Source organism: Triticum dicoccoides, chromosome 1B (genome assembly GCF_002162155.2).
Source record: "Triticum dicoccoides isolate Atlit2015 ecotype Zavitan chromosome 1B, WEW_v2.0, whole genome shotgun sequence".
NCBI classification, from domain to species: Eukaryota; Viridiplantae; Streptophyta; class Magnoliopsida; order Poales; family Poaceae; genus Triticum; species Triticum dicoccoides.
The window spans coordinates 140209734-140225425 of NC_041381.1; the positions used below are offsets into that span (position 1 = coordinate 140209734).

At 43.0% G+C, this 15692-nt stretch overlaps 1 protein-coding gene across 1 annotated transcript; it reads right to left on the bottom strand.

Moving 5' to 3' along the window:
* Positions 1–9861: 9861 nt before the first annotated feature.
* On the bottom strand, positions 9862–14367 carry LOC119323768 (CBL-interacting protein kinase 17-like). Its single transcript, XM_037597482.1, has 12 exons — positions 14031–14367; positions 12345–12416; positions 12115–12222; positions 11925–12005; positions 11767–11820; positions 11565–11690; positions 11252–11461; positions 11023–11127; positions 10716–10832; positions 10556–10618; positions 10373–10447; positions 9862–10253 (listed from the first exon to the last, which is right to left on the bottom strand). The coding sequence occupies exons 1-12, from the start codon at positions 14298–14300 to the stop codon at positions 10134–10136; spliced, it is 1401 nt and encodes a 466-aa protein (XP_037453379.1). The 5' UTR covers positions 14301–14367; the 3' UTR covers positions 9862–10133.
* Positions 14368–15692: the final 1325 nt, after the last annotated feature.

Consider the following 15692-nt stretch of genomic DNA (forward strand, 5'->3'; position numbering starts at 1 on the left):
ATCAAGCCTCCCAAATTGCCATGACAGCCTCTAACCTTTTTCACCCTTCCTAGCAAACCGTTGTTTAGCTATGTTACCGCTTTGCTCAGCCCCTCTTATAGCGTTGCTAGTTGCATGTTGTTCCATGTTGGAACATGGATATCATGGATACTTTTGGGATATCACAGTATCTCTTATTTTAATTAATGCATCTATATACTTGGCAAAGGGTGGAAGGCTCGGCCTTATGCGTGGTGTTTTGTTCCACCCTTGCCGCCCTAGTTTCCGTCATACCGGTGTTATGTTCCTTGATTTTGCGTCCCTAACACGGTAAGGGGTATGGGACCCTCTTAACAGTTTGCTATGAATAAAACTCTTCCAGCAAGGCCCAACATTGGTTTTTCCATTTTCCTAATAACAACTTAAACTTAAATAGGGGATTTTCGCCGCCCCCCTAGTATTCTTAATCAACCCCCCTGATGAGGACATCAATACCATTGTTACACCCACAGCCCCTGCTGCTATAAATACTGGACCAATTACTAGAGCTCGCGCACGCCAATTAAATTACCAGGTACTTTGGTTTCTTCATAATGATTCCAACGTTCATGAGAATATGCTGCTGCCTAAATTGGATACATTATTTTTCTTACAAATGAAGGACCTGGCTTGGAGAAGGATGAACATTGGAGCAAGAACAAGCATGGAGATAATGGCATGCGCAAGGGAAACAAGAACGGAGTTACAAGTGATGATTTCAGAACGTTGAAGCCACCATAATGAGTCCATGAATCCTTGGACGTAATATACAAGATGCTACTTCATAACTTCCATCCAGAGTCTATTCTAGGTGCCACGTCACCTTATTATTGGGCCAGGCCCATGTAATTTCGAAATAGTTGAGTATAGGTTGTTTTTAGAGTCCGTATGTGTGGGGAAACAAGAGATGGGGTTGGTTTCGGACCCCTTCCCCAAGGGCCACAAAATTCCCCCCTCTTCCTCCATATATACAGCCCTTAGGGCGCCGTTTAGACTTTGAGTTTTGTTTAGATTAAAAGTTCTCCAAAGCTGCAACTTTGCGTACTTCGTTTGTGTTCAACGACCACACAAAGGCGTCATAGAACCCCACCTTCATTAATAAAGCTTTCCTCTTATATTCGCAATATCCAGATTGCAATCTCAGTTTCTTGCTTGTTCTGCGTTTGCTCGCAGGAAAACAAACCCTTGTGGTCAGGTTGATTGTGCTCCGGCGTGGTCAATAACCCCTTGGAAGTTGGTTTAGCGATTGCTAAGGCGCGACGTCTCGCACGTTCGTAGTCGGATCGTCAAGGTCGACTCCCACAGAAAACGTAGCCACCTTCTCATCGAAACATCGGGACACCTTTGCCTCTATCAAGTGGTATCAGATTTCCAGGTTGCTCGGTGAGATTTTACAGTTTTTCATAGTTAGATCGAGTCTGTTCTTCTTACCTACAGTCCATGAAAAAGCCAAAAAAATTAGGGTTAGTTCACCATATCCGAACCAATCTGAGCCTTTGCATAATCTTTTGTGGTTTTTGCTTTGTTGAATTTGCGGTTGCATCGTCGTGTCTAGTTGTTGGTCTTAGCATCTAGTCCTTTAGAGTTTCAAGTTATGTGACAGTTTGTCACGCCGCTGCCGCACCATCTTCATCGCTGCTGCCATATACCACCATCGCTGCCATATCTTACCACCACTCCCATATACCACCACCGCTGCCATATACCACCTACGCTGCCATATCCTACCATCGTTGCCATATACCACCATTGTTTCCATATCCTACAATCGCTGCCATATACCACCATATATCCACCCCAAATCCGAGTTCTTTTCATATTAGGTTTGTTTTCGAGATCCATCTACTTTCCGATTCGTGTTTCCTTGCCTGAGTAGGTTTTAAAAAAAAGTCCGGAAACCACCCTCCGTTTAGGCCCAAAATTTTCCAAAAACGCACTTATCAAAAAAAATCTGGCTATCCTATTTTTAGGTGTTTCTGAGTGTTTTGAGATAGGTGCCATCATAGAAAGTTTTTTTCAGCCATTTCCAGATTTTGGTTCGAGCAGTCAAAAAAATTGGTCGCAAAAAGTTTGTGTCTATCCTGTTACCTTGACTTGAGAAGAGTTTTGAGACACTCGCCATTATAGTGAATTTTTGCCAAAAAAAAGAGGAGCGAAAAAAATCAGAGCTACATGCAACCACCAGCACCAGGTTGTCCACAGGCATATAATCGCAATGGTAGGCCTTCACTACCACCTCAGTTACGAGATTATGACCATATTCCTAAGCTGAAATCGAATATTCACCGTTTGAGGGTAGATACATTCCTGATGTATATCTTACTTGGGAGTTAGAAACTGAACAACGTTTCACATGCTTACAATATCCTGAGGAGAGACCTGTTGCTGCTGCTATTTGTGAATTCACTAGTTTTGCTTCTGTTTGGTGGTCTGAACATTGTAGATTATATCCTATTCCAACTAGTTGGGCTGCTTTGAAAACTGCTATGCGTACTCGTTGGGTTCCACCATATTATCAACGTGAATTGCTTCAAAAATTGCAGCGTTTAAGACAAGGAAAAAATTATGTAGAAGAATATTATCAGGAATTACAAACTGGCATGATTAGATGTGGTATTGTTGAGGATAATGAAGCTATGCTTGCACGTTTTATGGATGGATTAAATAAAGGGATTCAAACCATTATAGAGTATAAGGAGTATAATAATATCACACGTTTATTCCATCTTGCTTGTAAAGCTGAACGTGAAGTGTAGGATCGACAGGCATTGGCGCGAACTAATTTTTCTGCAGGTCCATCTTCATCATGGACACCACGTACATCCTCTACTCCCACACGTCCTACTACAGCACCACTGACTTCAGCCACCAATTCCAACCGAGATACAAGAAAATAGGCACCACCACCACCATCTGCCAGGAGTACACCTTCCGGTCCCACACAGAGCTCTTCTTCATCCATGACATCAACAGGGTAAACACATGATATTATTTGTCATGGTTGCAAGGGTGGAGGTCATTATGCGAGAGAATTCCCATCTAAGCGTGTGATGATTGCTACTGAGGATGGTGGGTATGAGTGCGCCAGTGACTATGATGAGGAGACTTTGGCTCTTATTACAAGTGAAGAACACGGTGGAGATGGTTCTGATCATGAGACACAATACATGGCTCCTAAAGATGCTGACAGGTATGAATGTTTAGTTGCTCAACGTGTTTTGAGTGTGCAGGACACACAAGCTGAGAAAAATCAGAGGCATAATTTGTTCCATATAAAGGGAGTCGTGAAGGAACGTTCTGTTCGCGTCATCATTGATGGAGGGAGTTGCAACAACTTGGCTAGCATGGAGATGGTGGAGAAGCTATCTCTCACCACAAGACCACATCCACATCCTTACTATATCCAATGGTTCAATAACAGCGGCAAGGTTAAGGTAACGTGTGCTACTCGTGTGCATTTTAGTATCTCTACATATGCTGACTATGTTGATTGTGATGTGGTACCCATGCAAGCATGTTCCTTATTACTTGGTAGACCATGGAAATTTGATAAAAATTTTGTACACCATGATAGAAACAATCAGTATACTCTTGTTCATAAGGATAAAAATAGTACTTTGCTTCCTATGACCCCTGATTCCATTTTGAAAGATGATATTAATAGAGCTAATAAAGCAAAACAGGAGAAAAATAAGAGTGAAAATCAGATTGGGGCAACAGAATTTGAGCAACAAATGAAGCCTAATAATAAACCATCTAGTGTTGCTTCTGAAACTAAATTGAAAAGTGCATGTTTACTTGCCACCAAATCTGATATTGATGATCTAGATTGCAGCAAATCTGTTTGCTATGCTTTTGTGTGCAAAGAGGCATTATTTTCATTCAAGGACGTGCCTTCCTCTTTGCCTCCTGCTGTCACTAACATTTTGCAGGAGTTCGCTGACGTCTTTCCACAAGACGTGCCACCAGGATTACCACCTATTTGAGGGATTGAGCATCAAATTGACTTAATTCCCAGTGCATCATTACCCAACCGTGCACCATACCGTACCAATCCAGAGGAGACGAAGGAGATTATGCGTCAAGTATAGGAGCTACTCGACAAAGGTTATATACGAGAATCCCTTAGTTCTTGTGTTGTTCCTATCATTTTAGTGCCAAAAAGGATGGTACGTCGCATATGTGTGTTGATTGTAGAGGCATCAATAATATTACTATTCGTTATCGTCATCCTATTCCTAGGCTAGATGATATGCTTGATGAATTGAGTGGCTCTACAATATTCTCCAAAGTTGATTTCCATAGTGGATACCATCAAATTCGTACGAAATTGGGAGATGAATGGAAAACAACATTTAAAACTAAGTTTGGATTGTATGAGTGGTTAGTCATGCCTTTTGGGTTAACTAATGCACCTAGTACCTTCATGAGATTAATGAACGAAGTTTTACGTGCTTTCGTTGGACGATGTGTGGTAGTTTATTTTGATGATATACTGATTTATAGCAGATCTTTGGAGGAAGATTTGGAACATTTGCGTGCTCTTTTTATTGCTTTACGAGACGCACATTTGTTTGGCAACCTCGGAAAGTGCACCTTTTGCACAGACCGAGTATCTTTTCTTGGCTATGTTGTTACTCCACAGGGAATTGAAGTTGATAAAGCCAAGATTGAAGCTATTGAGAGTTGGCCGCAGCCCAAAACGGTCACACAAGTGAGGAGTTTTCTTGGCCTCGCTGGTTTCTATAGGCATTTTGTGAGAGATTTCAGCACCATTGTTGCACCTCTCAATGAGCTTACAAAGAAGGATGTGCCTTTTGTTTGGGGCACCGCACAGGAAAAAGCCTTCACGGTATTGAAAGATAAGTTGACACATGCTCCTTTACTCCAACTTCCTGATTTTAATAAGACTTTTGAGCTTGAATGTGATGCTAGTGGAATTGGATCAGGAGGTGTGTTATTACAAGATGCATACTTTTCTGAAAAATTGAGTGGGCCTAGTCTGAATTATTCTACTTATGATAAATAATTATATGCTCTTGTTTGGACTTTAGAAACATGGCAACATTATTTACGGCCCAAAGAATTTGTTATATATTCTGATCATAAATCTTTGAAACATATTAAAAGTCAAGCTAAACTAAATCGTAGACATGCTAAATGGGTTGAATTCATTGAGACTTTCCCTCATGTCATTAAACACAAGAAGGGTAAAGAAAATTTTATTGCTGATGCTTTGTCTCGTCGCTATACTATGCTTTCACAACTTGACTTAAAAATATTTGGTTTGGAGACCATCAAAGATCAATATGTGCATGATGCTGATTTTAAAGATGTAATGCAGAATTGTAAAGAAGGAAGAACATGGAACAAGTTCGTCGTTAATGATGGATTTGTGTTTCGTGCTAACAGGCTATGCATTCCAGCTAGCTCCGTTCGTCTTTTGTTGTTGTAGGAGGCGCATGGAGGAGGATTAATGGGACACTTTGGCATGAAGAAGACGGAGGACATACTTGCTACACATTTATTTTAGCCAAAGATGAGATGAGGTGTTGAGCATTTTGTTGCTCGCTGCACTACATGTCAAAAAAACTAAATCACGACTCAATCCTCATGGTTTATATATGTCTTTGTCTGTACCTAGTGTTCCTTGGGAGGATATATCTATGGACTTTGTTTTAGGTTTACCTCGAACAAAGAAGGGGGGATAGCATATTTGTGGTCGTGGATAGATTCTCGAAAATGGCACACTTTATACCATGTCATAAAAGCGATGATGTTGTTAATGTTGCTAATTTGTTCTTTCGTGAAATTATTTGCTTGCATGGTGTGCCAAATACTATTGTTTCCGATCATGATACTAAATTTCTTAGCCACTTTTGGAGATGTTTATGGGCTAAGTTGGGGACTAAACTGCTTTTTAGTACTACTTGTCACCCCCAAACTGATGGACAAACGGAAGTGGTCAATAGAACATTGTCTACTATGCTTAGGGCTATTTTGAAGAATAATAAGAAAATGTGGGGAAAATGCTTGCCTCATATTGAATTTGCTTATAATCGTTCATTGCATTCTACTACTAAGATGTGCCCTTTTGAAATTGTGTATGGTTTCCTACCTCGTGACCTATTGATTTGTTGCCTCTTCCATCTTCGGAGAAGGTTAATTTTGATGCTAAACAACATGCTAAATTGATTTTAAAAATGCATGAGTTAACTAAGGAAAACATTGAGCGTATGAATGCTAAATACAAACTTGCTGGAGATAAGGGTAGAAAACATGTTGTGTTTGCACCTAGAGATCTTGTTTAGTTTCATTTGCGCAAGGATAGATTTCCTGATTTGCGCAAATCAAAGCTAATGCCATGTGCTAATGGTCCTTTTAAGGTGTTAGAGAAAATAAATGATAATGCATATAAACTTGAGCTGCCCGCACATTTTGGAGTTAGTCTCACTTTTAACATTGCAGATTTGAAGCCTTATTTGGGTGAGGAAGATGAGCTTCCGTCGAGGACGACTTCATTTCAAGAAGGGGAGGATGATGATGACATCAATACCATTGTTACACCCATAGCCCCTACTGCTATAAATACTGGACCAATTACTAGAGCCTGCGCACGCCAATTAAATTACCAGGTACTTTTGTTTCTTCGTAATGATTCTAATGTTCAGGAGAATATGATGCTACCTAAATTGGATACATTTGTTTTGCTTACAAATGAAGGACCTAGCTTGGGGAAGGATGAACATTGGAGCAAGAACAAGCATGGAGATAATGGCATGCGCAAGGGAAACAAGAACGGAGTTACAAGTGATGATTTCAGGACGTTGAAGCCACCATAATGAGTCCATGAAGCCTTGGACTAAATATACAAGATGCTACTTCATAACTTCCGTCTCGAGGCTATTCTAGGTGTCGTGTCACATTATTATTGGGCCAAGCCCATGTAATTTCGAAATACTTGAGTATAGGCTGTTTTTAGAGTCCGTATGTGTGGGGAAACAAGAGATAGGGTTGCTTTCGGACCCCTTCCCCAAGGGCCACGAAATTCCCCCATCTTCCTCCATATATACAGCCCTTAGGGCGCCGTTTAGACTTTGGGTTTTGTTTAGATTAAAAGTTCGCCATAGCTGCAACTTCGCGTACTTCATTTGTGTTCAACGACCAGACAAAGGTGTCACAAAACCCCACCTTCATTAATAAAGCTTTCCTCTTATATTCGCAATATCCAGATTGCAATCTCAGTTTCTTGCTTGTTCTTCGTTTGCTCGCAGGAAAACAGACCCTCGTGGTCAGGTTGATCATGCTCCGGCGTGATCAATAACCCCTCGGAAGTTGGTTTAGCGATTGCTAAGGTGCGATGTCTCGCACGTTTCTAGTCGGATCGTCAGGGTCGACTCCCACAGAAAACGATAGCCACCTACTCATCGAAACATCGGGACACCTTTGCCTCTATCACCCCCGGGCCAGTGCTCCTCTGAGTGTTTGTCCAAAACAGAGCCACTTGCGATACCACCCCTTCACCTGGGGTTTTCGGTTGCCGTATGTAGTGTTCATCCAACCGTGGCCTGAGACGAGATACGCACGGCTACTATCAGGGTGTCGGCACATCGGGAAGTCTTGCTGCTTTTGTTTTACCATTGTCGAAATGTCTTGTGCACCGGGACCCCGAGTCTGATCGGATGTCTCGAGATGGAGGATTGTCTCCGCGGATCGTGAGCTCGTAATGGGCTAAGTTGGGACACCCTTGCAGGGTTTAAACTTTCGAGAGCCATGCCCGCGGTTATGTGGCAGATGGAAATTTGTTAATATCCGGTTGTAGAGAACTTGACACCAGGCTCGAATTAAAATACCCAACCGTGTGTGTAACCGTGATGGAATCTTTTCGAGTGGTCGAGAAGAGAACACGGTGGGGTTATGTTTGAACGTAAGTAGTTCGGAATCACTTCTTGATCATTACTAGTTTGCGACTGTTTGCGTAGATTCTCATCATATTCTTGTACTCGTAAGTTAGCCACCATACATTGCTTAGTCACTGCTGCAACCTCACCACTTATCCATTCCATACCCATTAAGTTTTGCTAGTCTTGAGACCCATGGTAATGGGATTGTTGAGTCCTCGTGGCTCACAGATTACTACAACAACAGTTGCAGGTATAGGTAATGCGATGATCATGACGTGAGAGCGATGCTTGCTTGTTTTGAGTTCTTCTTCTGCTTCCTGGTTCAGGGGATAGGTTCCTGGTCGGCATCCTGGGCTAGCAGGGTGGATGTCGTTTGAGTTTTTGTTTGTATTTCATCCGTAGTCGGATGATGCTCTGATGTATGATGGTGTTGTATTCATGCGGCATTGTATGCCTTTTGTATGTATCCCCAACTATTATGTAATGGTACGATGTAATGATATCCACCTTGCAAAAGCATCTCCAATATGCGCTTCTATCCTTGGTGGGACCTTCGAGTTCTTTTAGGATAGGGTCGCATATTGGGCGTGACAAGTGTTTTTTGCTGCAGATTTCAGTCTGATCCTCCCCTCCCCCGATCCAACGGTAGGCTGCGTGCCAGTTACTGCGTGACTGGCCAGAGGCCAGTCACCGGATCCCTATCCGTCCAAGAGCGCTTCCTTGCCCATCGCGTGTTCCCAGGAGGAGATGGCCTCGGTGTGCACGCTGCTCAGATGCCCGAACACCTCTTTCCCTTGCAATTACCTGGGACTGCATTCGATCTGCAAGCGAACACCAAACCAATTTCAAGCCATCGTGGGTCAACTCGCAGGATGCCTGCCCAATTGGAAGGCGACCATGTTACCGAAGAGTGGAAGGTTACTACTGACTACGCCAGTCATCTGCGCAATCCCAATTGATGCAATGTTAGTAATGGAATTGCCATCCAAAATGCTGAGGCGATGATCAAAATATGTCGTGGATTTTTGTGGGCGACAAGGATGATGCCAATGGAGGAAGTTGCGATGTGGCATGGGACATGTTATGCCAGCCAAAGTGGGTAGGGGGTTTGGCCATACCTAACTTACGTTAGCTAAACACCGCAATTTAGGCCCTAACAAGAGAAATAGATAATCCATCTCTTATTTTTCAATCCCCTTGTTGAAAATAAGTCGTTCCTTTTCCAAGCCGCGTCCCTCTCCAAAAACCGTTGTGGCCACTGCTCCTCGTCGACGACTCCCCTCCTCCACTTGCCGCTCTACCAACAGAAGGGGGTGGGGACCCCAAATCTACATTGCAGCATTGTACTTAGGCCCCTTAGAGTTAGAAGTTCACACCCTGATGGTAGTGCTATGGTGGTGATGGTGGCGCTGTGCAGATAAAGAAAAAGGTTTCCATGAATCCTCGTCCACCTCGGTAGCAACGATCTCATCAGTGGACTAGGGGAGGGCGGCGGAGGCAGGGAAAGGGCTCGTGTGGTCAGTACTCTTCTAGAGTGGTGGGTCTGGTCGTGTATTCGTGTTATATAGGTGGTCTTCGAATGTATCTTTCGTACGAGTGGACGGCTGCATCATGTCTTGGCCATCTAGCTCCTCCTCTAACCGGCAATATTCGACCAGTTTGAGCATTGTCAAGGAGGTTACGAGGTTATGTCTCCCCGTATCTATTTGGCTAGATCTGGGGTGGTCATCCAACCATGTTAATTGCCTTCTTCTCTAGGGCGACAGTTTATTTCCCAGATTGTAGTTGTCAACATCTTCACGCTCCGACAGGCAACTTCCAGTCCGTTGCGTCAACAACGTTTCACTAACTCTCATGGTGTTTGGAATGTCTAGAGGGGTATCGAGCTTCCCTCATGGCAAGTGCAGAAGGAAGATTGCGTGCAATTTTTCATTTATGTAAAGATGTCCTTGCAAAGGTTGGTCGACTTTAATATAAGGCCTTTGGCCTTTTCGCGCAAAAAATTATTACATCGCTGAACCATTTTTGTGCCGCTATCACACCCCTTCAGCTGAGGATGATAGTCAGTTTCACCACTCGACTATCTGTATGCAGTTCTGTACACAGTGAGATCCTAATCCTTACATCATCATCATCATTTCCAATCAATAAACAGCTATGATCCTAGCGTCCTACATCATGTCAGTTGGGGTATCTACAGCACAGCACTCATCACAAGGCAACCAGTGGTGTTGCGGCTCTGCTGTCAAAGCTCGGGAGGTTGTCGCCGAAGAGCAACCCCATCCCAAAAATCTTATCAATCCCAAGATCACTCGAGATCCTATCGTAGAGCTGCAAAATACATTCCAAGAAAGAAACATCGTTAAGTCATTCACTCACTAAGCACCAGCACTGAAGATGTGTAGAGTGAAGTTGTAGTAGTGGCAAATTCAGTTAGCGCTCTTGTGTACCTGTCTGTACACTGCAGTGTCACCATGGGACTTCCTAAGCTCCACAACATGCAGAGAGGGGCCAAGCTCAAACACCTGGGACAAAAGAAAAAAAAACAGCAACACAGCTGTTAGCAGTTGATACCCATTGGTTACCCTTCCCACGCGTTTCACCGAAGAAAGGTTCAGCTCGCTGAATTATACCTCGGCACAGACTAAGAATGGTGTGGGGTTGTTCGGTCCATTGCAATTGCCCGTTATTTTGAGCTGAAATATAACATGGTACATCATTTTCAGTTCCTTCAAAACTTGTACTCAATCATGTGATGCTGAAAAACCTTTACAATGAGAAGCTTCTGCTCACCTTGCTATGCGCTCTCTGAACATGGAACCCTGACTGCGTCGCGGACACTTCAATCTTGTCGAACAAATCCTTCGGTGGATGTGCTGATGTGAACCTGATCTTTCTCTGGGACACTCCCTGCAACAAATTCAGCTGGATCAGATGAGTTGTTGTATAAGACCGCAGTGGCAGCATTCAGTGATCATCTTGATCTAAGAATATGAAATGTTTATCTTCAGAAGCTATGCATATGATTTTTCTTCCCAGCTTTGCAAACCAAATCACTCTGAATACAACAAGGGAGGCACTGGAAAATGTTTGTGCATACCTCTTCTTCAAATAAACCTGAAAGATCGAGGGAAGATGCCATTCCGATCAGCTGAAAAGCGTTCATTTGATGAATACTCTTGTCCCCGTGAGCTTCACTAATTTGCTTCAGGATAAAAAATGGAAACAAAAATTCACCGATCAGCAGCTAGAGATACGGAACACATGATGCCTATATTAGGACATAAATTGGTCTTCAGCATCATACAGTTTGTGTCATCTTGCTATACCTCTTTGATAGGTAGAATTGCACCAAGCCGTACATCTTCATCATCGTCATCATATGGAGCAACAGGAATATAGTCTTTCTGAAACCATTCGTGTAGTTTGATCTCTGCCATGTTGATCCTCTTCATCGGATTTGGTTCAAGAATCCTCTTAAGAAGGTTTTGTGCACCGGGCGAAAGCCACTCCGGGATCTGAGTGTCACCCTTGAAAATCTACACACAACCAGATAACAGTAGTATCATTGGAATCGCTTGAGAGAACTATCAGCAAAGGACACTAAATAACACTTTTTTTCTTTTTTTATCAAAGGTCTACCTTCTGATAAAGAACAACCATATTTCGGTCATCAAACGGAAGGTGTCCTACAAGCATTATGTAAAGAATTACTCCACAAGACCAGATATCCGACAATGATCCGTCGTAACCTCTGTTCTGCAGAACCTGGATATATTTGGCACAAGAATTAGCAAATATACAGTTAACCAGATAATTGATCTGAAGGTGGCCAGTCGTTTACCTCAGGAGCAATATAGTTGGGGCTACCACAGGTTGTATGCAGCAATCCATCATTCTGAAAAGTTGCTGATATTAAATTCAATGAAATGAAAATATCCTCGCAAAAAATATTAATAAAAAATCAATACAAACAAATTGTGTGATAAATTTCTGTCATACCCCAAGATGTTGTGGTAAAGCACTGAGACCAAAATCAGATATCTTGATGTTGCCTTTCCGATCAATAAGAACATTTTCAGGCTGTAACATGTAACAGTGGGATAAATCAGGAGAAAACAGAACAATCGAGTCGTATTGGTTATCTCGCGAAGTATATGATGCTTAAAAAAAATACTTCAGTCGTCAGTACCTTGAGGTCTCTGTGGTAGACACCCTTTTCATGGCAATAGCTCACACCGTCAATTAGCTGCTGAAAAAGCCTCCTTCCTTCTCGTTCAGATAGTTTTCTCTTTATTGCCTTTTATTTGTAGGAAGGAAATCAACTTGAAGTGTTAGAACTAACAAATGTACATGACAGAGAATTTTATAGTGCAAAGGAAGGTTTTTAGACAACTGAAAACAAAAGTTATACGGGCTTACAATCCTGTCAAAAAGTTCGCCTCCATTGACAAACTCAAGCACCATATAGATCTTTGTTTTGCTAGCAGCAACCTAAAACCAAGAGTTAAAACAATCACAGGATTAATAATACGACAATGATGTTACTTAAACGACCGACGTGAACGAATTCATATGCTCATGTGCACCATGAGTTAGACACTTAGACCTAAAACAATTCCATTTCAATTCTATTTCACAGAAGACAAAGATCATTGCATAGTAGTAGAAAATAAGATAAGGATAAGGACGGGGCTGCCAGCAGCTGGTCGGCATTATTGGATCCTTGACGGCGACGCGTCACATGCAGTCCAAATCAAGGATTAATCTTAGCATGGAGAAGTGCGTGGCATGGAGCTGAATCTGCCTCTGTGGGACCACTAGCCCATGTCTTGAGGGTTGACCAAGGAGCAAAGATTATGCAACTAGAACTAGATCCGGCCAACTGGACCAACTCCACATGCCACTACACGCTAATGATCTCTACCTGTAACGCGCAATGAACTGCAGGCTATTAGCCCACCCTACTCAAAAGAGAAACCCCACAATTATAGATAAGTGTTTCTATGAATCATTGAAGACATATATAGATAAACACTTATGATGATTCTTGCAAACTTGCAATCTCCATCGCCAAGCAGGAGTACCATTTTTTAAGGAATCTGCGGTTGATAATTGTATTGTGATGCGGACCGGTCGCATGCCCAGGTCCCCGGATGGTGGACGTGACGATAAGTTGTCACCCACCCGAGTTGTCACCTGCCCGAGTTTGAGCCTCCCTTGCTCTGGGGTGGACACATCACTCTCCTTAATAAGCTGTCATTTTTCGATGATTGCAGCATATGATTGATTGTTCCAGGTCATCATGTTTAGATATAAACCCCTATCCTCCCGCAAAAAGCAAAATGAACTCCTATCCGGTCAATATTTTGTAACCCAGCTCGATGAGGTCTTTCTAAGTATTCTCTCCCTCAATTTTAACAAACAATTCCACAAAATAATGGGTAAATTAACAAACGGTAATATGTACGTCAAGAAAAGGGATAATATGAGTCCACAACCAGGAGAGAGGCAGCAGCGCAGCACAGTATACATCGCACGCTGCTAAATGGAAATCTGCCTTTGTGGGCCCACCAGCCCATGTCTGAGGGTGGGCCAACGTACGGAGAACATGCAGTTGGAGACAACTGGACCAACAGCACGTGGTAGGTTTAGTGTCCTACGTGTATATAACACACTAATAAGAACTAATAATCCAATGCAGAATCCCTCCAACAGTTACATACGAGAACATATATGGATAAGCATTACGATGATGCTCGCAATCTCCACTTCCAAGTGCCATTTCTTTGAGGAATCTCAGGTTGATAATTTGTAGCGCGATTCTTCCCAGTCATCAAGATGTTTAGATATAATGAACGCCTATCCGATCAATGTTTTGTAACCCGGCTCGCCTTTTCCTCAAATTTACGAAGGATACATACATCTGATCTAGGGGAGGCAGCGGGCAGCAAAACATACATCGCACGCGGCTAATTCGTCAACGAATCTACTGAACGATCACAGGGAAATGGAATCAAATCAATCAAACGAGCAGGGCAGTTGAGACCACGAGCGGAGGCCGGAGGGGTAGCAACAGGAGCGGAGATCACGATTAGTACTAATTACCTCGTGGAGGCGGACGACGTTGGGGTGCGCGAGCATGGTGAGCGTGGCGATCTCCCTGCGGACCTGGTCGTCGGCGCCGGGGAGGGAGAGCACCCTGCCGCGGTCCAGGATCTTCACGGCGAAGTGCTCCCCGGTGGCGCGGTGCCGCGCCTGCTTCACCTTGCCGAAGTTGCCTTCCCCGAGCGTGCGGCCCAGCTCGTACGCGCCCAGCAGCGCCGCCCGCGCGCGGCACCCCGCCGCCGCCCCTTCCGCGTCCCCCGTCGCCCCCATCTGCAGCCCGCTGTTGCCCAGAGAGGGACTCGCTGGTGGTGAATCGGGTCGGAGGCGTGGTACGCGTGTAGGATGACGATGCGAATTGGAAAGTGGAAGGGGGCGTATTTATAGCTCTGAATCAATAATCCTCTCCGAGCTCGCCACTTGGTGTTTCCGTGTGTGTGGTTGCGGTTGTGTGTGGTGTGGGGTTTGCTCGATGTTTGGATTACCTTAATCCTGAAGCCAGCCCAACAGAATAAATAACATTTTTACTGTGAAGGTGTGGCGAGCGAGGAAGGAAGCTCAAGTAAAAAAAACAAAGGCGTGTTATGGTTTATTAGCTGTCCATTTTGACCATGTTCGTTCTTGTAAAGCAAAGAAATGGCTTCGTCGCGCCGCTCCGAGTCAAAACTGGCAATTTTACAAACAAAACGAGAGAGAAGACAGGAATACTTCATCCTGTGGTGTGGTTATATATTCAGGTTTATTAAGCCGGTGCTAATCTGCTTACCGTCCAGCGAAGAAGAATAAAATTTGTGTCACCGCCATTCGTGGTGTGTTTGGCATTTGCTTTGGGTTATAACATTTTTTCCAAAAAGTTCAGATGCCATATATTATATACAGGTAATACCACTGAAAGTCATAGAATTTGTGTTCGATGTTCTGTTTGGTTCTAAAACTTTCATAATATGAAATTATAGTCATTTAACTTGTCGTCAGCTTGCAAATACGATGCTTTCAACTATATTATGACATGCACACATGGAGAGCCGGCATGGCTTAGGGCCACCTGTCAGTGGCTAGAAACATTTTTTGCAGACAACTCCTTTACGTTTTATTTATTTACATTCAAAATTGCTCAAATAAAGTGAAAAAAGTGTAGCTAGTGAGATTTGATCCCACGTTCTACATGCAAGAAACTCGAATTGATAGCCACCAGACCAAGGACGCCGGAGGTTTACCATGCACAACTATTTACCTATTATATATCTTCTATGCCGGACCATACAAATTAAACTAAATTTGGAATCTAAACGAAAAAGGGGAAAATGCAGTTCGAACATGTATCGTCGCCGAATTGGTGGGATAACTGCTAGACCAGGTTGCACTTCGTGATTGAAAAGGATAAACAATATGTATGTGGTCAGTTCTCATGTCATGTATATCCAAAACTAAATTTATGATTTTAAAAGGTTTTCTTTTAGAGTAGTGAAACTATATTTAGTTTGAGTTGGCATTTTATCCCAAGATAATAAGTCCTCAAAAAATCCCAAGATAATAAGAGGGTGACTAGGACTAAAAATTTACCCACAATACATAACTTTAAATATAACTTCTTCACAAAAGAAATTTTATATATAGCTAGCAAACTTGGGGCCCATAAACTTGAAACTATACAACATATAGCAT

What these genes read in the sequence shown, in the direction of transcription:
- LOC119323768 (XM_037597482.1), bottom strand. Translation starts at nt 14,300, where the DNA reads ATGGGGGCGACGGGGGACGCGGAAGGGGCGGCGGCGGGGTGCCGCGCG. An exon ending in TGGTTGTTCTTTATCAGAAG is followed by an intron (nt 11,462 to 11,564) that starts GTAGACCTTTGA and finishes GGTTGTGTGTAG; the next exon opens with ATTTTCAAGGGTGACACTCA. An exon ending in TTCAGAGAGCGCATAGCAAG is followed by an intron (nt 10,619 to 10,715) that starts GTGAGCAGAAGC and finishes GTTATATTTCAG; the next exon opens with CTCAAAATAACGGGCAATTG.